The sequence below is a fragment of the Protopterus annectens genome, chromosome 12.part0 (assembly GCF_019279795.1).
Source record: "Protopterus annectens isolate FY-2018-M chromosome 12.part0, PAN1.0, whole genome shotgun sequence".
In the NCBI taxonomy this organism is placed as follows: domain Eukaryota; kingdom Metazoa; phylum Chordata; order Ceratodontiformes; family Protopteridae; genus Protopterus; species Protopterus annectens.
This window is the reverse complement of record NC_056746.1, coordinates 948,260,212-948,283,613: the sequence shown is the minus strand read 5'-3', so window position 1 is coordinate 948,283,613 and position 23,402 is coordinate 948,260,212. Positions and strand designations below refer to the sequence as shown.

The 23,402-nt window shown below is 43.5% G+C and overlaps 1 protein-coding gene across 2 annotated transcripts in view; it reads left to right on the top strand.

Annotated features, from left to right (window-relative positions):
• LOC122816904 (androgen-dependent TFPI-regulating protein-like) overlaps window positions 1-23,402 on the top strand; it is an 807,251-nt gene that overhangs the window by 362,302 nt on the left and 421,547 nt on the right. For both annotated transcript variants that reach the window (XM_044089981.1, XM_044089980.1), the window contains one exon: window positions 20,175-20,290. In XM_044089981.1, the coding sequence (XP_043945916.1) occupies window positions 20,175-20,290 (116 nt within the window). The remainder of the gene's footprint in view (window positions 1-20,174; window positions 20,291-23,402) is intronic.

Genomic DNA, 23,402 nt, shown 5'->3' with positions numbered 1-23,402 from the left:
GCTTAGTGGATATGACCACCTGTACTCACTATGCAGAATGACATGTTAACCGTGCCAGTATGATGTACTAAAGAAAGCCACTACAGAGGCATTACCATGGATGCGCTCTTATCATATGGTGGGCACACACAGTGATTTAAATCAGGCATTATAACAAGGTATTTTAGCCAGAAAGACAAAGTATGTATAAATGGCACAGGCATGAGCATTTTGTGGGGCAGTGTATGCCAAATATGAGGAAAGTTGACTGCTGCTTGATGTAAGACTGACACGGATGTAGCATTCCACACAGCATGTTAGTAGGTCAACAGCTGTAGATGTCTGGCAAGGATTGCATTTGGTATGATGTAAGGGCTTGCTGTGATAGTCTTATGTTCTCCATTGTGAGGGTATGGAAACCACAGGCATATCATGTAGGTGGGTTAGTGTCTGTGCAAGTATGGAGAAACCAGGTGTGTCCAGAGGTAGGTATTGTTGCAGCCAGTGGGTATTAACAATTAACCAGAACATAAGTATACTTCGGGAATATATTCTGCTATGAAATCTATACTTGGCTATATGGCACATGACTATATGTCCTGCAAGGGCCCTTGTAGTTATACACTAAATTCCACCTAAAATGGACCTGTTATAAATGCTTACTGTACAACTCAACAGCACTTTCTATAACCTTTTTTTCCAACTGGAGCAAGTGGTCTAGGGGGTGCCTTTTAATATTGGTATAGTGATGCCTGCACTGTTCACCAGAGAGGCTGATGGCACATGAAGCATTCACCGCCCTCGCAAGGCTCTGCCAGGCATCCACCTTATACTGGGGGCCCTTGTACTAGCCCTTAAACAGGTGCTGCTGGTAGTCTGTGTAGCTCAGGTATAGAAATATTTTTGCCTCTTTAGAGCACTACCTGACAGGCCTGCAGTACTGAAATAATAGCTACTTCACAGGTCACAGCCCAGAGGAGTATGGTAGCTCATTAGTGTTGATGTGCTTTGCTGCTGCCAGCACATGATAAGCAGCACCAAGTTTGCATGCCAAGTCACGCTGCCACCAGGTAAGGTGGGTACATACATGGCATGGCTGTATGGTATTTAGGTATGAACAGCATGATGGCATGACTGTGACAAGGCTGCTGTACTCACATTTGCTTCCATTGTCAGTGTTTAGTACCTCTGTGGGATATAGTGATATTTTACATATATCCATGTGCCTGCTGGGGTCAGTGATTCATCCACACATGTGCACTGCACTTCACCCCATGCATGTGCACAATCTGGGACAAACCTTGTAGCTCAACCTTGGGCAGGTTCACAGTGCAATAAAAATACAATTTATAGACAGCTACCTGAAACTGGTGTATTATTGTAATTATTGCTCTTTGAGCCTTGAAATTGCGTGATAAATACAGCTGCAACTATTGCTGTGCTCATTACCTTGCAAAATTTGCTGTAATTATCAGACTTGCACAGTGATCTTTTCTATGCAATATTTTGCATTGGACTATCAGAAATGGTATAGAGGAGTCAAGTAAATAGGGGATACTGCCTCCCTCATTTGAAAACTGGTTTTGTACATGAGATGCTGTTCTATAGCATTTTTGAGATTTTCTTTTTTTTTGGGGGGGGGGGGGGTTAGAGTTTGGGTTGTGAACAACCAACTACTGACCTGGGAAAATGTTAACATTCTATGGGGGGTGCTGCTGCTGTACTGTAAGTGTCACAGCAAAGGATATGAGGTGTGTTTTGCAGGAAGCAGGGCACATAAGGTCCCTTAGGTATGCAAGAGACAGTGGGTGTCACATTGTTCATTTCTCTTTGTTGTTCTGAGTAATGTATGAGTGTACTTAACTGCCAACAGTATCCCCTGCATCATAAGGACTGGGGGGAGTGTAGGGTTTTAGATAGGACAGTCAGTGTGTCAGTCTTGCTGAATTGGTGTTTTTATGGGATGAAAGGCTTTTCATGCTGTATCCTAGGTTGTTATTGTTTGTGATGGGGGGTGGGGTGCTATTTTAACCTGTCTCTCCAAGGAGTGTAACTGCACTTTGACCATTTAGTGCATAAGCCTGTATGATGTGGTGTCTTTCATTGCTGAAGTGGTTTAGGAAGGTTAAGTGCTACACCTAACTCTTCAGGCCTGGTGCTGCTCAGTTTGGTTGGGGGTGATCACATTTACATTTTCTATTTCTGAGATTGTTTGAATAGATAGAATATTCTGTAATACATTCACAACATGTTACTGTATTCCTCAATTCATGGGGGAGGGTCTGTACTGACATGTATGTATGTATAACAATCACTTTGTGGACCATATTAAGGAGTGTCATTGACACCCCGTACTTTGACCCACAAAGTCCTCGTAGTAAGGGAAGTCAATGACATGCTTCATAAATGGCCAGCATTAGGCCAAAGCTTGCTCTTGTGGAGCACACTTACAAAAGCCAGGAGTATTACACCATTGGACTGAGGTCATTGTGCATGCATGTAAACCTGTGTTTTGATTGATAGTGTATGGCCTTGGTGGGATGAGTGACCTGAAATGGCATTCAATTGCATTGGTAGGTTCTGTAGCAGTATAACTGTTATGAAGAAAGGCAGGGTACAGGAGAGCACAGTTTTCCCGTCCACAGTAGTGGTGGACGTTGTGTGTAGAAGTTATGTTCTTACCATAACGTTCCATCTATATTGTCCATCTTCACTTCCATTAATTTGTGGGTTACAGTACAGATCCTCAAAACTGACCAGCCATCTTCTTCCAGCTCAAGACTTCTGACTTGAGCTCCTCCTCTCTACACATAATGCCCCACTTCCCCAGAATACCTCAGCTCGAGTTTGCCAGAAACAAGGCAAAACAAGTAACAAACATTATACTACTCTAAAAGGACACACAGATCAAATATGACTAAATATAACAATGAAAAAAGAACATCAGGATCTCAACCAAAGGAATAGAGATTACTTATCAGTTCTACCAGGCTTCACAAAGGGCTGGATAGGGGGAAGGGGGAGGGGTGGGAAGATTAATGGAAATGAAGATGGACAACATAGATGGAAAGCTGTGGTAAGAACATAACTTCTTTATCTGATGTTGTTCACTTCATTTCATTAACCTGTGGGACAGAGTCCACAGCTACTAAAGTCCAGGGTGGCCATCAAGGAAGGATATTCCAGGGTATAGCAGAACCAAAGGCACTTCTACTCCTCGATATGATGTCCACTTTGTAATGCATAACAAAAATATGGGAATTTGACCAAGCAGCAGCAACACAAATGTCTTCAATTGAAACTGTAGACAAAAAGGCCTGAAAGGTAACCATAGACCTTGTAGAATGAAGCTTTATTCACCCTGGTAAACAAACACCCTAGAAAGATTAGATGAAGGTAATGCATTCTTTCAACTGTCATGCTATCGTAACTTTAGTAACCACTCTTTGCGTTCAAAAAGGAGATAAACAATTGATCAGACTTCCTGAAGGTTTTGGTTTTATGTATTTGAAACTAAGCTGTGGGTGTACTCATGCAAATACAAAGTGTATTCTTCCTTATTTTGATAATCAAGAAAAAGACCAGAAGATTGATGGCCTGATTAATGTTACTCTCTTTAGCCACTTTGGGTAAAAAAGAAGGATTAGTACGCAGAGTCACTCTGTCCTTGTGGAAAATCAAATATGGAAACTTTGCTGAAAGGGCTTGGAGTTCAGACACTCTTCTGGCCAGAGTAATAGCAACTAAAAACAGAGTCTTCCAGGAAAGAAATTTCACATCCACCATAGCTGAAGGCTCGAAACGGGGATGAACTAGAGCATGTAAAATCATAGTTAAATCCCATGGGGGAGTAGGATCTTTCACTGGTGGTTGGAGCAGGAAGGTGCCCCATAGAAAAGCTTTACACAGTTTAGAAGAAGCAAGAGATAAGGAATCAAACCCCACATGAAAATTGGATATAGCAACCAGCTGAACTTTGACAGTAGAGTAACTAGCACCATCCTTGAAAAGGGTAAGCCAAAAAAATCTAGCACAACTGCCATTGGGGCTGTAAAGGTATCTATCTGTTGTTGCTCAGCCCAAAGGGAAAATATCTTTCCATTTGCTTTTGTAAACTTTACGTGTAGAAGACCTATGAAAGGAAATCAAGATTTCTCAAACAGGGGAAGAATGCCTGGGTGATCTTGCCATCATCAGAAGTGTAGAAACCATGTGGTTAATTTCAGACCCTGAATGTCCAGATGTGGATGCCCCGATGGATAAGATAGCAGGTCCAGATGTGGATCCAAAGTCATCGGGGGCAAACCAGGTGAGACCAGAGGCAGGTGAACCAGGTTTGTCGAGGCCAAAAAGGGGCAATGAGGATTACGTTCGCAAGCTGAGAGCTTTCTGTAGGAACTTGGGAATCAGTGGTAGAGGAGGTTAAAGGCATAGGGCAGACTGGAGGGCCAAACGTGAACAAGAGCATCCCTGGGGGACTATCTCTGAGGAGGGATCAAGGCAAAATACCTGCTGCATTTGTTGTTGAAAGGAGACGCAAAGAGATTGCAGCAGGGATGACCCCATTTCTGGAAGATCATGTCTACCATTGACTGATTCAGGGACCATGTGTGAGGCATCAGTAACACCCGGCTGAACCTGTCAGCTAATATGTTGGACTCCCCTGGAATGTGCATTGCTACCAGAAAGCGATTGGAAGAGATTGCCCACTACCACACTCTCATTGCTTCTCAACATAGGGGGTAAGACCTGGACCCTCCCTGTTTGTTGATGTACCAAACCACTAGCATATTGTCCATTTAGATTGCAGTAGTCCCCCGAGGTAGAAAGCTGTCTAGTTCTTGCAACACTAAAAGAGCTGTTCTCATCTTGAGTACATTGATATGCAGCTTCATCTCCTGGGGCGTCCATGTGCCTTGGACTGCCTGACCCAGACAGTGCACCCCCCCCACACCCAAGCTGGGAGGCGTCCATAGTCAACGTGGCATTTGGGGGAGGAAGAACGAATGGGCATCCTTGAGAAACTTCTGCAGAGTGAAACCAACAATGCAGGCTCCTTGCACACATGAGACAGACTGATAGGAAAATTCAAAGGATTTCTGAGCAGTGACCATTGAACCATTAAGGTCCATTGTAATATCTGCATGTGAAAACGTCCATGGGCAGAAGGGTTATAGTGGCCACCATTGAGCCTAATGCCCTGAGAACTAGAGAAGCTGGGGGTTTTGGAATGGTCAAGATTTGGTTGATGTGAAACTTCAAGTTTGTTACTCTGTCCATCATGAGGTAAGCATAGGATGTCCTTGTGTCCAGACAGACCCCTATGATATCTGTGGCTTGTACTAGATTCATTTGCGGCTTCTGTATGTTGAAGGTTATTCCCAGAGTTGGGGCCAACCTGAGAAAATAATCCTGGCTTGAAGTAGTAGATGCCTGGTTGGAGTGGTCAGAAGCCAGTTGTCCAGATATGGAAATATCTGATAACCTTGCAGTTGGAGATGAGTTGCAACTACTGATAGACATTTGGTGAGCACCCTGGGGGCTGTGGTGAGACCAAACAGAAGAGCCCTGAACTGATAGTGACTGGCTTCTAGCCTGAAATGCAGAAAATGCATGGAGCGCCTCTCCATTTTGATATGGTAGTACGCATCCTTGAGGTCTATGGAGCTCATCCAATTGCCCATCTTCAAGAGTGGTAAGATGGTTTGAATTGTGACCATTCTGAACTTTGTGTGTTTAACTGACTTGTTCAGAGAGGTTAGATCCAAGATAGTTTGCAAGTTTCCTGTTTTCTTGGGTACTAAAAAGAATCATGTGTAAATGCCCGATCCAGTTTGATCGGGGAGGGACCTCTTGGATGACTCTTTTTTTGTAGGAACTTTATTACTTCCTGGTCAGCGTCCTCCCTCTGACTGGGTGAAACATTGGGGAGGCGAAGTTTTCATTTGGAGTTTCAGAAAAGAGAATGAAGTACCCTTTGGATACGATCCTTGGCACCCATTTGTGGTTTGTGATGGCTTCCCAGGCTTCTGCGTGCAAGGAGAAATGTCCCCCCATTGCTTCCAAAGGACAGCAGTTGATCAACAGTTCAGGATCACTGGAAAGGCTTGTCCTGGAAAGTTTCCTGCGACCCCTTATTTTGCAGACCCTCTCGGCTGTGTATGCTGCATCTCCCATTTTAATGATATCCCCCTCTGCCTTGGGGGGGGGGTCTCCTTCAGTGTCCTGGAAAGGACCCTGTGACTGCATTGGCTAAAGAGTGTAGGGTGCCAGCCTGGAGGAAAAGTACTCCTGTTCCTCAGAAGACATGGATCCTGGAAGCGAGCTAGAAAGTTCCTTGATTAAGTCCCTATATAGCCTGGTAAAATGTGACAAATAGTTCAACTCCCTAAGCGCAAAGGTAGATGAGGTATAGACTCCTTTGCCAAACCTGTCCAATGCCTGGGATTCTCTGTTTGGGGGGGGGGGGGTAGACAGAGGAGCTTTTCTGAGCCAGCTCCTTTTTGGTGGCTGCTGCCACAACCATGGCATCTACAGGGATTCCTTTGGACCATAAAGAGTTATCAACAGGGGCTCTCAAAATCTTGTCTGCACATTTGGGGATAGGTACCACTATATCTGGTTCCTTCCAGGAACTCAGTGACACCAGCTGGATGAGCAGGTCAGCTGGTGGGGGGGGGGCCCAAAGGCCTCCCACAGTACCGATTCCTCCAGGGAAGGATTTGGGGCAGACAACCACCCCTCTGACGAAGAATTTTAAGAATGCTTCACCTTCCTCGAAATCAGTATCCATAGTGAGAGATTCTGTAGGGGAATTCACATGCCTCCTTTTACACGATCTCTTCTGAGGGACATCCTTGGGGGAGTGCTCCAGGGAGGTGTTGGAAGAAGCCTGGGGAGCCACTGAGGGAGGTGTTGGAAGAAGGCTGGGGATCTAGTGAGGGAAGGTTATGGAGGCTTTCCTGGACTGGCTGTCTATGTGGCAGCTCAGAGACCTCAGACACAAGTCCAGTATGAGGAGGGGGCGATTCTGTAAAGATAAGTGCTGAGGATCTCCTAGAAATGAAGAGAACCCTCTCCACGACCTCAAACATGGAAGGGCTCTATACCACCTGAAGCTGTCCCACCAGGGCCGAGACCACCACAGCAGACACCTCCCAGAGAATACGAGCCTCCTGCTCTGAAGGGGGTGTCTGAGCCAAGCTGTCGAAGGCTAAGGCACTGAGGAGAAGAGACTGCTCTGAAAGCTTCGGAGTCTAGGTCAACCCCCCCAGGACCGACCTCGATGCTACAACTTCGAGACACACTTAGAACTGAAGTGGCTGGAGCTGAGCAGGTCAGGGAGAAAGTTGGAGGTAAAGAAGAGATCTCTATTGGCTCAGACATCCTGATACTAGGACCCAGTGGAACCGACAACTCCAAAACCAAGGGTCAAATTGGAGAAGGAGTTGCTGGTTGGAGCTGGGAAACCCTTACGGATGCAAATGCGGACAGAGTGGACACAAGCCCCATCTGGATCTGTGTCTCGAGAAACTGTCTCATGAGCTTACCGACATCCTTGGAGGTCAGACTTCAGGAAGACCCAGAAGAAGTGGTGAATGGGGGTCTTGAGGATCTCCAGGGGGAACAAGATGGAGACTTCCTTGCATATGTAGGCAGAGTTGACCCTGGTGCAGAAACTGTAGGCACAGAAGCTGAGCACCGTTCTGACCCAGAGCAGCAGAGGGTGACTAGGGGTGTTGGAGAGACTGTTCCGAAGACTTCACCGTTTTCCTAGGCGGTTCGGAGGAAGATTGTGTGTGAGAAGGTCTCCTGGACTCCCAGGACTCCCTAGGCTTTTTAGGGAGGGGGTTGAGTCAATGATGTTGAAGGCATCCCAGAGATGGAGGAAAGAGGAAGCAAACATTTTTAAATCATTTTGCTCCTCCTATCCACCAGAGCCTGAGAATGAAAAGCCCTTCAGCTGTCACAAGGGACTTCCAAATGTTTACGCCCCAAGCAGTACACACAGTCCCAGTGGGCGTCAGATAGAGGAATCTTCTGCCCACAGAAAATGCACTTTTTAAAATGTAAAGGTTTTTGAGCAGCCATAAGGGCAAGGAAAGGAAGAGAAACTTTTTTTTTTTTTTTTAAATAAAAGGACCTGACTGATAGGAACATGAAGGCTAGATAGTGAAAGTGTCAGTCAGATAAGAAAGTGAAAGGGCTGGGAAAAAACAACAAAAAACTTGCAGTTCACTAGGAGAAGCTCACGAGAAAGGAACTCGTTGCGAACTACAAGCACGGTAAATGAAATCTGAGGTATTCTGGGGGAGTGGAGCATTATGGGTAGGGAGGAGGAGCTGAAGTCAGAAGTCTTGAGGTGGGAGAAGTTGGCTGGTCAGTTCTGAGGATTGGAATCATAACCCACAGGTTAATGAAATGAAGTGGACAACATCAGATCACATTACATGCTTCAGATATTCCCGTGTTATAGCAGGGACATCTTTGCAGATAAACACTAATGTTTGGTCTGTATCAAAGATACAGTGTCATTCTGACCATCTCCAAATGGCAGACACCTTTACATCTGGCCTGTGCCTCTTTGTAGATGAGATGTCATACATTCTGATTGTGTTGGACTTTGTTGCAGAGAAGTACTTGGGAAAATGATAACAGTCTAACAGATTACATGTCTGTAGCTTTACATTTGTAGTGGAAAATGACTGAGAAGGACATGAAAAGGAAGGAGAACTTTTACTAGTCTGAGAATAACATTGTATTGCATGCCCTCTGGAAAAGTGGTTGGCAAATATTCCTTACTGATAAGAAAAAGCAGGCCTTTCACCACTGTGCTTGATGGCACCTTGTTGATCAGGTCCGAGCATTCTGTGGCTATAATCACATATATGACCAAGTACAATGTAAGGTCTCTGATGTGATTGCTCGTGCACACAGCAGTGCAACCTATCTGGCAGAAGAACAGAGAGCCACAGTTGGGGGTCTGTCAACAGAGATACCACTACTTGACCTGGAGGAGTTCTTGACATCTATGTCTAGGGGGAGTGGCACGACAGTTCCCTAATACCAGGTAGAGTTCTCAATCTCAGAGTAGAACTTCACAGAGCACCTTGGAAGTCAGTCAGCAATATCCAAGGTGGGATTATCCAACATCTATAACAAGCAGTGGAAGCTACTTGACTCAGACCCATGCCCCTATTGAGTGTGGTCTTTCTGTTATTACAGGCATGTCAGCACTTCAGCAGCAACAGTAGTCTGCACAAAGAATGAGGCCTACAGATTTTGGAATCCACTCTGTCTTATAGCTCTGTCATCACTGGGATGGTGGTGTTTGAGAAGGCTGCATTAGTACACTTAGGATTGTTTACATATTTTTACATGTACGTTGCTGTCAAGGTCCTATAATCTGAATATAAGCATGCCTGATGTCTGAGAACTGTCTGAACCTGTGATGATGGCTGCCACAGCCCATTGCTGTCTTTGGTCGTGGTGGCAGTGTTAGGCATGGGTAATGTGGCAAGTATATCACCTACCTCTTCCATGGACACTGCTTCTGTGCTAGTGTATCATGTGACAGACGTCACCTACCTTTTCCACGAACACTGCTCTTTTGCATCATGGGAGAGGCATATTATCTACCACTTCCATGAACTCGGCTTCTGTGCCAGTGTTCATAGGTGTTTACTAGGCTAACGACCACAAGGGCCTTTTTAAGCCTAACCATGGATCCCAAATCTCTGACAAGTTCTGATACCCTTGATAAGTGTAAGCAGGGGCTTGGGAGATGAAACATTTACAAGCTAGGGTCTGGGAGATGAACCATTACAGATTGCCTGTGTCCATTAAAGGCATAGGTATCAGACCAGGGATGCAATTCCTATTCCTCATTCAGTTGTCCAAATTGCATTTGAATTGGGTTAGGAAGGAACTCTGCTTCACATGGATGAGGAGCCTGTTTCAGAGATGGGGTAATCTCTGGGATACATACCTGTCTCTCCAGCATGTCCAGCTTATATCACAGGCAAGGTTCAAGTCCTTAGACTTCAGCAGCAGTAGCAGTCTGCACAAGGAATGTGGCCTACAGATTTTGGAATCCACTCTAGTTAGGTAACTCTGGTGCTGTTTGTTTTGCAGATATGCAGGAGGTCCATCAGAGTGGAGTCTGACAATGCCCTGTATGGCAGTCATAGATCTCCCCTCAAAAGCCTGTAGGAAACAGAATACAGGGATAGAGCCTTGAGGTGGTCTGCATAGGACATTTTACTTAAGCCCTGTATTCTTTTAGTGAAGAATCTCTGTGGATGTTCCAATTGTTGGATATTCCTGTTTAGGTACATATCAAAGGGGGCATTGTACTCCATGATAGGTCTGATGAATGCCGAATACACTAAAACAATGACTTCCTTGGACTTAGATGCCATACCTTTGTTTATAAGTTGTGCAACATAGAATGATGCCCTCACTACCGCAGACACATGATGGTCAAAAGCTAGATTACTATCTATGTGTGCCCCACAAGAGACCAGATGAGACAGATTGGATGTCAGAATACAGGGATAGAGCCTTGAGGTGGTCTGCATAGGACATTTTACTTAAGCCCTGTATTCTTTTAGTGAAGAATCTCTGTGGATGTTGCAATTGTTGGATATTCCTGTTTAGGTACATACCAAAGGGGGCATTGTACTCCATGATAGGTCTGATGAATGCCGAATACAGTAAAACAATGACTTCCTTGGACTTAGATGCCATACCTTTGTTTATAAGTTGCGCAACATAGAATGATGCCCTCACTACCGCAGACACATGATGGTCAAAAGCTAGATTACTATCTATGTGTGCCCCACAAGAGACCAGATGAGACAGATTGGATGTCGTTTGAATATACAAGATCATGTTAGGGGGGTTTAAAAGGCCTTGAACTGGAAGAACAGAGGGAAGGGGCAGAGTTAGATTGCAGGGACCACCTGCACAGAGAGGGATGGAACATGGAATAGACCACAGGCAAAGGTGGTGGAGAGTGACTCCACAGATGCATTCATTAAGACATGAAACATGTGAGGAAGGACTGAGGAGGGGAGGATAAGTTCTGTATAAAATCTGAGTTAACTAAAATAATTTCTGCTTTAAGGCTAGACTTGATAGGCTAATTGTCGCATTCTGCCATCAAGCTAATTAAATTCAGTTACTTATTGTTTTGCAACCATTTTATTTTTAACTGATGATGTTAAGTTGTCTATCTCACCTTCATTCTTGCTGGATGGGTTCGGAGCCGACCTCGGCTCCGACTCAGCCACTCTAAAGCTCGAGAGTTGGTTCCACCGGCTCGAGGCTCCCCTTATATCCCACAATGCTAGGCGTGAGTTACCTCAGATCTCGTTTGCCGCTACAGCGATCGAGGTGTGTTTTCTACCGGCTCCAGGTTAGTGAAAGTTAGACTAGTTTAAATTCTTTAGACTTAAGCTAGCTTAGTGTATTTTTCTTTCCCCTTAGTGTAGTGGATATTATCCCTTCTACCTTTTATCCAGCCCCCTTTTTTTCTAAAGAACTTATAGTTCTTTCCCTAATGCCTTCGGGCCCTTCCTTCCCTATCCTTAGGGTGTGTATGTGTTTGATTAGGGAGTTTTAACTTAACTTACCTTTAGTTTAAATTATTCCCTTTGAACCCCTATCAGTGTAACCTGTGTGTGTGTGTGTTTTCTGTGTGTGATTACACTTCGGTTCCTTGAGTATGTCCAAGGATACAAAGGTCTCAGGCTTCAAGAAGTGTGACTCGTGCTGTCAGAAAATGTCTCTGACAGACGGTCACACTTCTTGTGTGTATTGCCTGGGACCTTTACACCTGCAGGACTCTTGTGCTGTATGCCATGGCTTCAGCCCTAGAGTCCTGCAGGAGAGAAAAAATAAACTCATTTTGAGGGGTTTGATTAAGCCTGAAGGTTCCCTTTCTGTGTCATCGGGGAAACCTTCTAAGGCTTCCAAGACCTCGGCTCCAGCTTCAGAGTCGAGGCCTAAGGCTTCGAAGCCTACTGCTTCATCGGCTCGGCTGGAGCCGATGAGTCCTGACTGCAGTATCTGTGGTTTCCTCGGCTCTGGCCGGAGCCGAGGCATTAGAGATTCCTGGGTCGGCTCGATCAGACCACCGGACCCGACATCTAGAAAGAGATCGAGGTCACCGTCCCTTGGCTCCGTTCATTCGGCTCCCCCGTCTCCCCTGCCGTCTGAACGAGCCACAGATCTCACTCCTCCAGGTCATCGAGGCTCTCAGATCACGACCTCCAGAGGGTAGTGAGTAGACTTTTGAAGTCCGAGGCACTGGCCCAAATGCTCCAGAGTCCGACTCATCAGTCGATGCCTCAACTTGTTCCAATAAATATTCCTCCTCCGACTCCTTTGAGCTCGGAGCCGGGGCGTCTCGGGACCGAGACTGTGGTAGCGTCGGAGCTGATACAATTGTCTTCGGCTCCGTCATCGGCTCCGATTTCTTCTTTTGAAGAATCTCGGCGCCGGGCTTCCCTCGTCGGCTCCGAGGGGGTGAGTGGCATCGGACCCTTGTCCGACCCCCTCTCCTCTCGGTGCTTGGCTGGTGAGTTCGGCTCCGACATCGGCCTCGGAGCCATCTCTGTCGGTGCCGAGGGAGGTTCCCAGCTTCTCGGAGCGGGGACCTCTGGCTCTGCCAGACAGGGGTGCGTTCGAGGTCATGCGGAGTGTGTTGGAACCTTGTTCAACTCCACAGTCGGCTCCGTCCACCCCTCCCTCTTCGGTGCCTTTGGTTATGTCAACTCACTCCCTCATCCCAGACCGCAGAGAGCCAGCTCCTCAAGAATCCCCTGTGGGGATCTCATCCTCTTCCGAGGCCTGCCCTGAATTGGCAGGGGAGCCCCCTAGGAAGAGAAAGTGTAAGAGGAAGCACATAGACTCACCTGAGTCTGTCACCTCTGACACAGATTTAGAGGATTCCGAGGGTTCCCCACGTTCCCCTTCTGAAGATGTCTCTTTCGCAGACATTCTAGAGATCCTGAAGCAGAGGGGAAATTGGCCAGCCCTTAACCCTTCGGAGGATGAATCTGTGTATCTTGAGGCGTTTGGCTCTCGCCCTTCCACCTCCTGGGTGTCCCCGCACCTTTGATCCCCTCATGCAGGTGGTTGCAAAGAAGGCCTGGACGGCTCCTGATTCAGTGGACCCTACCCCAGGAGACCTTCCAAATTTATAACAGCACCAACTGACAAGCAATTTCTCACAAAAGGTGTTTCTGTGGATGCTATGGTGGTAGCTGCTGCCACCAAGAAGGAACTAGCTGATCCTTTAGTGCCTGTTCATCCCCCTAACAAAGAATCTAGGTCTATGGACAGGTACGGGAAGCGGATGTTCTCGTCAGCGACCTTTGCTATGCGTTCGCTGAACTACCTATGCCATTTTACTCGTCTTCAAAGAGACTTGATCAAAGAAGCGAGTGACATGTTGAAGGATCCTACGGCTGCGGGTTTTCAAGACAAGATGAACACTCAGCTGGCTACCCTGAACTCCATAGCTAACTCCTCCATGCGCCTCCTTTCTTATGCGGCTGATGGAGCGAGCAGGGCCGCAGGGACAGGTGTGGCCTTACGCAGGCATGCCTGGATGCGGCTATGCAACTTTGCGGACCCCTTTAAAACGTCGTTCACTAATTCCCCGTTTGATGGATCATCTCTCTTTGGTCCTCAAGTGAAAGAAACCTTGACTAGGTGCGAGACGGATGGCAAAACTCTCTCTGCCGTCGGAGTCCGTTTTTCTACTCCTTCTAGACCTTACCCCAAAGGCCAGAAAAGTGGAAAAATGTGGTTCCGCAAACAATCACAAGGGAATTTGCCTGACGCACAGAGTCGGTTCCCATCCAGAGGCAGAGGAGGGAACAATAATGGTAGACGTCGCCCCAGAGGCAGAGGGGGTCCGCAGAATCAGGGCAATCGAGAAACCTTTTCCGATAAGCCCTTTCAGCATCCCTGAGGTGTTGCCCGACTGTCCACCTTCGGAGGCAGCGGGGGGAAGATTGTCACTGTACCCAGAAGCCTGGCTATCCCTGACTCAAGACAAGTGGGTACAGTCCATCATTTCCGGAGGCTATTCCATTCCCTTCGTTCGCATTCCAAACCAATCAAAAAAATCCCTTCCAGATGTTCCACCCGCTCAAAGGGATCTTGCAGCTTTGGAAATTTCAAAGCTGCTTGCAAAAGAGCAATTCAGCCAGTTCCAGCAGACCAGCAAGGATCCGGAATCTACTCCAGGTTCTTTTTAGTTCCAAAGAAAACAGGGGACTGGAGACCAATTTTGGATCTCAGTATCTTGAACAAGTCAGTCAAGAAAACAAGATTTCGGATGGTCACGCTGCAGTCCATCCTTCCCCTATTGGGAAAGGGAAACTGGATGTGCTCTATAGACCTTCAGGATGCGTACTATCACATAAAATGAACAGACGCTCCAGAAGATTCCTCCGCTTCAGGCTGGGAACCAGTCATTTTCAATTCAGGGCCCTGCCCTTTGGTCTCACCACTGCCCCCCGGGTGTTTACCAAATGCATGGCAGTGGTAGCTTCTCACCTGAGATGTCAAGGATTCCAGGTGTTTCCATATTTGGACGACTGGCTCCTCACAGCTCCCACCAAGCATCTTCTTCTAATGGCCAGGGACTACACCTTCGCATTTGTCAAAATTTAGGCATTTCAATAAATTGCGAAAAGTCTGTTTTGTCGCCTTGTCGTACTATTACCTTCATAGGCGCAAATCTAGACACAGTCAACATGTCTGCGAGACTAACAGATCAGAGAACAACAGACATACGCAAACTGGTCTCGCTCCTCTTCAGCAGCAACAGAATCAAAGCCAGGTTAGTTCTGAAAGTGTTGGGGATTATGGCGGCTGCCATACCTCTGCTTCCATTAGCCAGATTCCACATGAGAATCCTTCAATAGATGCTCTTCACGCAATGGTCATACCAGCAACTTCCGATGTCCCACACCATTATGATTACGCAAACATGCAGAAATCATCTTCTGTGGTGGATGTCTTCCCCTCAGCTCTTATTGGGAAGACCCTTTGTTCCTTCACCTCCGGTTGCTACTCTGACAACGGACGCCTCCCTGATCGGGTGGGGGGGGGCATTATCAGGGCAGAACTGTCCAGGGCACATGGCAACCAGACGAATGCCACTTGCACATAAATGTTCTAGAGATGAGAGCAGTGCTTTTAGCGTTGCAAGCCCTTCAAGACTCTCTTCCCTTGGGAACGATAGCAATCCAGACGGACAATATGTCTGTAGTGTGGTATATCAACAAACAAGGCGGAACCAGGTCCTACCCCCTGTGTCGAGAAGCACTCAGACTGTGGCAATGGGCGATTTCTTCTCAGCGGTCTCTGATAGCAACGCACATCCCCGGGAAGTCCAATCAAATCGCGGACAAGTTGAGCAGAGCTATCCTCATGCCTCACGAGTGGTCTCTGAAAGACTCTGTTGTGAGAGAAATTTTTCTCAAGTGGGGTCAGCCTTGCTGCGACCTTTTTGCTACTCCCCAAAACAGCAAGTGCAGAGATTATTTCACCCTATTCCCTTTACCAGGCCAGCCCAGCAGAGACGCTCTAGTCCAAGTTTGGCCCCGGGGACTTCTGTATGCATTTCCTCCCTTCCCACTAATCTCTCAAGTGATACAGAAAGCTATCGCTCAGAAGGCCTCGTTGATCCTCATTGCTCCTTACTGGCCTCGACAGGTTTGGTTCCCTTTTCTACATCATTTTCTGTTGGAGCAACCTTGGCATCTGGACCTAGTTCCAGATCTTTTGATCCATCAGTCGGGTCAGTTTCATCGCTCCTTCCTCTCTGAACCTCACTGCTTGGTTCCTCCAATTCCAACCTTAGCCAGGCTTCCTCAAATATCTCACTCTGTTCGAGATATTTTGATAGCTTCCCATAAATCTTCCACTCGAAAGATTTATTTGAGTAAGTGGAAACGTTTCGCCTATTGGGCTCAAGGAAGGGACATAGATCCTTTCACTGCTTCCATCCAAATGGTCCTTGATTTTCTAGCTGAACTCTTCCATGCAGGTTCATCTCCTTCTACTCTTAAAGTTCAATTGGCAGCTATTTCTAACTTTCATGTGGGCATTTCAGAGTCTGCCATAATGTCCCACAAGCTTTGCAAAGCCTTTTTGAAAGGAGTTTTTCTACTCAGACCTCCTATAAGAAATCCTCCTCCTCCTTGGGACCTAAATTTAGTTCTTAGTTCTTTGATTCTTCCCCTTTCGAACCTGCAGCCTCCTGTTCTTTAAAATTGCTATCATGGAAGACTCTCTTTCTGGTAGCTATTACTTCAGCTAGAAGAGTTTCAGAACTTCATGCACTCAGCTGTCGACCTCCTTATCTGTTGTTCCATAAGGACAGGGTATCTTCTGAACCAACCCGTCCTTTTTACCTAAGATAGCCTCGGCGTCTAACCTAAATCAAAGCATTGACCTCCTGTTTTTTCCAGAATATTCTAATAGGTCTGAACAAAAATTGCTTTGGCTAGATGTTCATCGTCAGTTAAGGTACTATTTGGATAGAACCAAACAATTCAGAAAATCTGACCAGCTGTTTGTCTCTTATGCAGAAGGCAGAAAGGGACTTTCAGTTTCAAAGGTATCATTATCTAGATGGCTAACATCTCTGATTTCCCTTGTTTATGAAATTAGACACCAAAAGCTGCCTAACAAACCTAAAACCCATTCCACCAGAGCTTTGGCTACTTCTATAGCCTTCCAAGACAGACTGCCTATTGACACCATTTGTGCAGCGGCTACTTGGGCTACTCCTCACACTTTCATTTCTCATTATAAGTTGGATTTAGCTTCTAGGCATAGAGCTAACTTTGGTTCCACTGTTCTCAAGAGTCTGTTCCGTTAGGCCACCCGGGACAAGGTGCTAGGGACGTGGTCCCATCCAGCAAGAATGAAGGCGAGATAGACAACTTAACATATAGAAGTTATGTTCTTACCATAACGTTCCATGTTAGTTGTCTTCTTCTCGCTTCTTCTTGGCCCCACCCTCCTTCCCCCTGGCCTGGACAGACCTAGAAGAGTTTTGATTGTGACCTCTCTTTCTACCACCTCTTTACTTTAGGTATATGCTGCTTTGCATATTTTCCTGGATCAGGATGTAGGTCACCCTTCTCTTCTCCCTGGTTTATAGAGGTGGACTTTGTTTATAGTTATTCTGTTACTATTATAAGCTGGGCCTAGCTTACAAACGAGATCTGAGGTAACTCACGCCTAGCATTGTGGGATATAAGGGGAGCCTCGAGCCGGTGGAACCAACTCTCGAGCTTTAGAGTGGCCGAGTCGGAGCCGAGGTCGGCTCCGAACCCATCCAGCAAGAAGAAGGCGAGAAGAAGACAACTAACATGGAACGTTATGGTAAGAACATAACTTCTATTTTTGATCTTGTGGTTTCCTAAGTGCATCCATTTAGCTTCACTGTTTTGTGATTTTCCTCATACTATACCATTTCATAAACTTCATATTTTAGATTCTTTTTTGAATGCATTCAGGTAGCTTACACTTCAGCCCCTGTTTTGAGCCGGAGTGCAATTTTGATTTATGAGTTAATCCATTCCTCTTACATTAATGTCATTTACATCCCAGCGCTGCAGCCTAACCGTTAAGTGTCTCATCAACTGCTTATCTTTACTGATTAGTTGCATTACTCTAATTGATGAGGTGCTGCCAAATGTATCTGCTGCTTACTAAAAGGGGAGCACCCATTACTTCTTCCGCTGGTTTTGTACTGTGCCTTAAAATTTGCATATTCTTCTTTTATGGAAATCAAGTGAGCCAGGTGAAACACACAGCACGTGTAGTAGGGAAAGAAAAAGAAAGATTACAAGAAACAACCCAGTCTAGTATCAAAGCCAAGACTTTTGAGAGATGAGTCACCGTTCTTTTTTGTGATAAATCAGTATGAAGTTCAGGACGAGAGTAATATAATCAGTTGCAGTCATATTTTATTTCCTAGTGAATGTGAACTTGTCATTTTTATCTTGAGCATGTGGGAGCTGTATTTCAAGGTAACGGACTGATAGTTTGGACGATATCCAGTTGCTGTTAATCTTAGGTCAGGAAAAGTGTAGGTTGGTTTGGTCTGCATGTTTCTACAAATTCATCCCCAGCTTATCTCCTTTAGGACAGGCAGGGCTTATCACTTCATTGGTCCACATGCACAGTTATTTTTGATGTGACCTGATACCAGAAACACAACTGAAGTCAGAAACAGTGTCACAGTAATAGCTACTGAATTACTAAGCTTTGCTTAGTTTATCTGACCGTCTTTAGTTTAGCATGCATAGTATGTAAGTTAAGTAACAATAGTTTTCAGTGGAGTCCAGATACTTTTTCTTTTTGAAAATCACATTTAGTAAAAAAATGAGAAAGTATTGTATTCACTTCAACAGATGTTTTGATACTGCCCCTGGTTTTCATATTTGTCCTAAATGAATAACAAATAAAAATCATTGATCTTTAATACTCCTGCCAGTTGGGATTTTGTACCCATTCATTGGGACAGGACCAGATGGATAAAGACATTAAGTACTTCCCCCTGCATCTTTTGTGGTCACTGTTTGTGCTATGACCACTCCCAGTAGTATAGATAGAGAGATAGACTAAAGTTGTACCAGTAAAAACACTATAACAAAAGCTTGCCATTTTCATACAGTGGCAGAGATCCTCTGAGTTTAAAAAAGTATGTTGTCACTTTTTCTCTGTACTAGAGTTTATTGTTGCATGCTGTGATATAGGAAACATAAAACACCTAAATCCTAATTTCTTAATAAAAGTTTAGTAAAATGTTGACTCATTACTACACTTCCTAAAAACCACCATCAGTTCAAGAGTTTACTGTCACCTGTGCTTCAGGGTGGCAGTAGTGCACAGTGCAACATCTCACCTTCTGGGATGTTTTGTGAATTTATCAAAGATAAGAAAAAACTTAACAGGTTTGTTAAGCAGCATGTATTCTGGACATAGATGAGTATGTCACATTAGACTGGTGCAAAATGGACCGGAAGCATTGGATAAACCTGTGTGTGTGTGTGTGTGTGTGTGTGTGTGTGTGTGTGTGTGTGTGTGTGTGTGTGTGTGTGTGTGTGTGTGTGTGTGTGTGTGTGTGTGTGTGTGTGTGTGCGCATGCACACACATGCACGCAGATAGGGAGAAAGCCAGATGATGGCCATGTTTTTTGTATCCTTTGCATATCTGGACACTACAACCTCCCTTCAACATGAGACATTTTTAGAAGTGCAACTCAAGAGGATTAAGACTGTGAGCTGCTAATGAGCTTCCTGCCTATAGTCATGGGTTTGGTTCCTTCCATGTCAGTTTGCAAACTTTGCAACATGGTGCTAGTTATTCAAACAGACATTACTCTGTTGTCAAGTCTGAAAAGCATCATTGTTTCTAAGTCGGCTTACCAGATCCTGGATCCTTATTGTTTATACACCCTTACTGACACAGACATATATTATAGGCTAAGGGTAGCTATAGACATCCCTTGATAGTCGTTGCATTTTATAAAAAGTGAAGTAGTTGCCATCATTTAGATAACTCAATTTAAATACTGCACTGTACATTGAATTATGTCTCAAACTGCAGACCAGGAAAATAATCTACTGAAGAAAATGAAAACTGTAGACCGGGAAACTTATTTTTGTATCCCATAGCCCCCACTTCATGATCCTGGTCAAATCTAGACTTCATTTTATTCTAAGCTGCAGTTAGAAACCAGGCACTGATATAGTATGCCTCTTGTAAATACTTTCATATACTAATTCCTAGTAAAATCCCATTATAAGTTTTAATGATATATATATATATATATATATATATATATGTATATAAAATCTCCATGAGACTGTTTTTCTCTTTAAATCGTGGCCATGTAGGTTTCTGCCGTTTTTAGTTTTGACGCTTTCAGGGCTACTGTATAGACCCATTGTGATCACTGAGTTATAATGCCACGCTGCTGCTTTTAGTGCACACGTGATTGGTTTACCATACTGAATCCAGAGTGTAAAAAATGAGCTTAAGAGGCTGTATTTTCCTTGTTCTTTTACTGTGTAGGATAGCTTTCTGCCTCTGAATTGTACTGGTTATGTGTTGTGCTTAGCGATTTTTGTCATTCATGTTTTCTGTTGCAGCACACCTTTATTCTTCCATTGTTGTTAGTGGAACTGTATGCTGTAAGACACCAGTATCCAAAGAAAAAACATGGACTTTTGGGACTTGCAGTATTCTGCATCTTATATCTTGTGTGGTAAGAGCCCTTGGACTCTAATGGCTGTATGTGTTATTAGTGTGCCCTAGGAATGGTTATTGCATTAAGTAATTAGTGATTCTTCTAACAAAACTGGCAACAATTTTAGATGTCACTAAAACACAATTTCTTGTGTATTTTAGATTTGTGAAGTAGACTGCATCATTCATGTTTTTTTATTATACCATAGTACATATTATTATTTTGCATTCTTTCACCCTGTGTCTTGTTAAAGCTTTATTAAGTTTATGCAAATGTTGGCCTGGACTGGAAAAATTGTACGCGTATTACTTTCCCAGTATCTTGAATGATGAGTGGGAATGAGGGAAAAGGAGAAGGAGGTAATATACACACGTGCACACATCTAAAAATTTATTACTGAGTTTTGTTGTTAGTTTCAAAGTTGTAAGCTACTGAAGGATTTCTTTTGATTTTTAAATCCTTGAATCACTGCTAAAGTGTCATTTTAGTTCCACTTAAAGTCCAAGATTCCGATTTTTTTTTCCAAAATGCAAATTATCTTTCCATCAAAGATGATCCCCAAAAAGCTAAACTGTAAAGCTCTGACAATAAGTGCTTTTATTTGTAATAAATTACAATTGTTTTCTTGAATTTTTTAGTTACCCAACGTTTGTAGCATATGGGCAATTGTATTGCTCCCTAAAAGAGGCAATCCATGTGTCATGTTCTGAGAAATTCATTTTCATACATTAAAGAAGTAAATGGTAAAGCATGTTCTGATTCCCTTCCTGCTGTTTGTTTGTAATAGAAGGTAAGATGATGCACCCATTCATAACTTTTCTTTTATAGCAAATCTACATTATATTTCAGTGCTTTTTGCATAACCAAGGCCTCAGTGGTGCAGCGGTTAGCATTGTCGCCTCACAGCAAGAGGCTCTCCCGTTCGATTCTTGGCTGGAGCGCCTTCTGTGTGGACTCTGCATGTCCTCCCCACGGTCGAGTGACATTAAAGACATGCAGGTAGGTGTGAGCGTGTATGGGTGTGCCTTCTGTGAAGGTTGGTTGTTGGGCTGGCAACTCGGCACCGTAAAAATTCACTGCCAATTATTAGCGGACTGGAGTTCCGCTGTGGCGACCCCTAACCGGGAAAAACCAAAAGACATTACTTTACTTTTGTGTTCATTCAGAAGGAAAACATTTTTAATGCTAATTTTTTCATGGAGTGTACATTTCCCTCTTGCGCCCACTTCTTTTCAGTGACTACAGTGGCACCAGTCCCAGTGTTAGATCCCCATCTTCTTGGCAGTGGGGGCACCTATTCGCCAGTGCCACTATGACAGACATATATAGTAATATAAATCACAAGTCGTTTTTTTGAAAAGTATGCATCAGTGCTTCTACTTATTTTGATTTTTCCATCACTACAATATTCCTGAATAAAAATCATTCTCATTTTGGAACATTAAGCGCAAGTTTACTAAATAGTTGCATACTTCCTCAGCATTCACCCCCTGAATGCTTCCCATCCCAATAGAAGCATAAACCTGTTGACCTAATATGTCAATTTTCCTACCCAACTGATTAATTCCTATTCTAATTAATTTCATAATTCTGCTTGCATCCCAGAATTGCTGTATGACTGTCAAAAAATATTTTTGAATTTTGTCATGGATTTTGATTCCACATCTGCTCATGAAGGTTGTTCCTCATGTATTTTCATGACCCTGTCTGTGAAACTGTTCTCCATAACACCCCATCTACCCTGACATGTCTTCAACTTCTGGAGAAAAAACGAAAAATAAACTAGATAGAAAAACAACAAATGATGAAAACGGACTGTAACAGCTAGACACGGACTGTTTATTTAATGTAAGCGCTTTCGGCAGGGTTATTACCCCACCTTCTTCAGACAAACACTGAACATTGCACAGCTTCCAATTTTTATATATACACATCAAGACTTAAACAATCAATTAAATCGCTAATTAATTATCCAATAAAGCCAAATTTTGGGTTTAAAGGTAAACATACGTATATAAATATAAAAAGAAGTAGAATTAAAACCCTAGTACAGTACTAAACCAAAACTACTCAGCAAACCTCAGTATATTAGCAACCTATATATATGCTTTTATATAAAATTAAATTGTCAAACTAAATGAAATCTTAAACATATATTTACTTAGAGCAAAATTGTATACCATATACTTACATCGATGCACATGACAACTACTGGCCAAACTAAATAACTATTTGGCCGTAGGTATGTACATATTACAACTAAATACAAGCATAAAAAAATCTTATAAATAAAACCTATTAAATAACATTAGTAACCATGTGTAAAATCTAAAAGTTTATACATACATAATTATTAGATTTAGAATTATGAATTGAATATATAAGAATGTAATAGGGTAGTCATATTTACTATCATGTTTAGCATTAAATACCTTCCTCTAAAACCTCTAAAAACCTTTGTTAATACACTTTATAAGATTATCTAAAAATAAATATAATTAATATATATTATAAGAGGCCAGGGGACTATGTATTAAATTTTATCTACGCAATACTTTTAATTTTAAAATACATTTAAAAGAGGCAAATTCATTTAAACCTGGAGGCAGATATGCAGATGTTCTGATTTGCCAGAACACCTCTTGTTCTTCTAAATGTAACTGCCACAGGCCTCCCCTTATATCATTCTTAACTTGATGAACAACTGCAAATAAAAATGAATGATCCAAATTGAAAATGAATTTGCCTCTATTAAATGTATTTTAAAATTAAAAGCATTGTGTAGATAAAATTTAATACATAGTCCCCTGGCCTCTTATAATATATATTAATTATATTTATTTTTAGATAATCTTATAAAGTGTATTAACAAAGGGTTTTAGAGGAATGTATTTAATGCTAAACATGATAGTAAATATGACTACCCTATTATATTCTTATATATTCAATTCATAATTCTAAATCTAATAATTATGTATGTATAAACTTTTAGATTTTACACATGGTTACTAATGTTATTTAATAGGTTTTATTTATAAGATTTTTTATGCTTGTATTTAGTTGTAATATGTACATACCTACGGCCAAAGAGTTATTTAGTTTGGCCAGTAGTTGTCATGTGCATCGATGT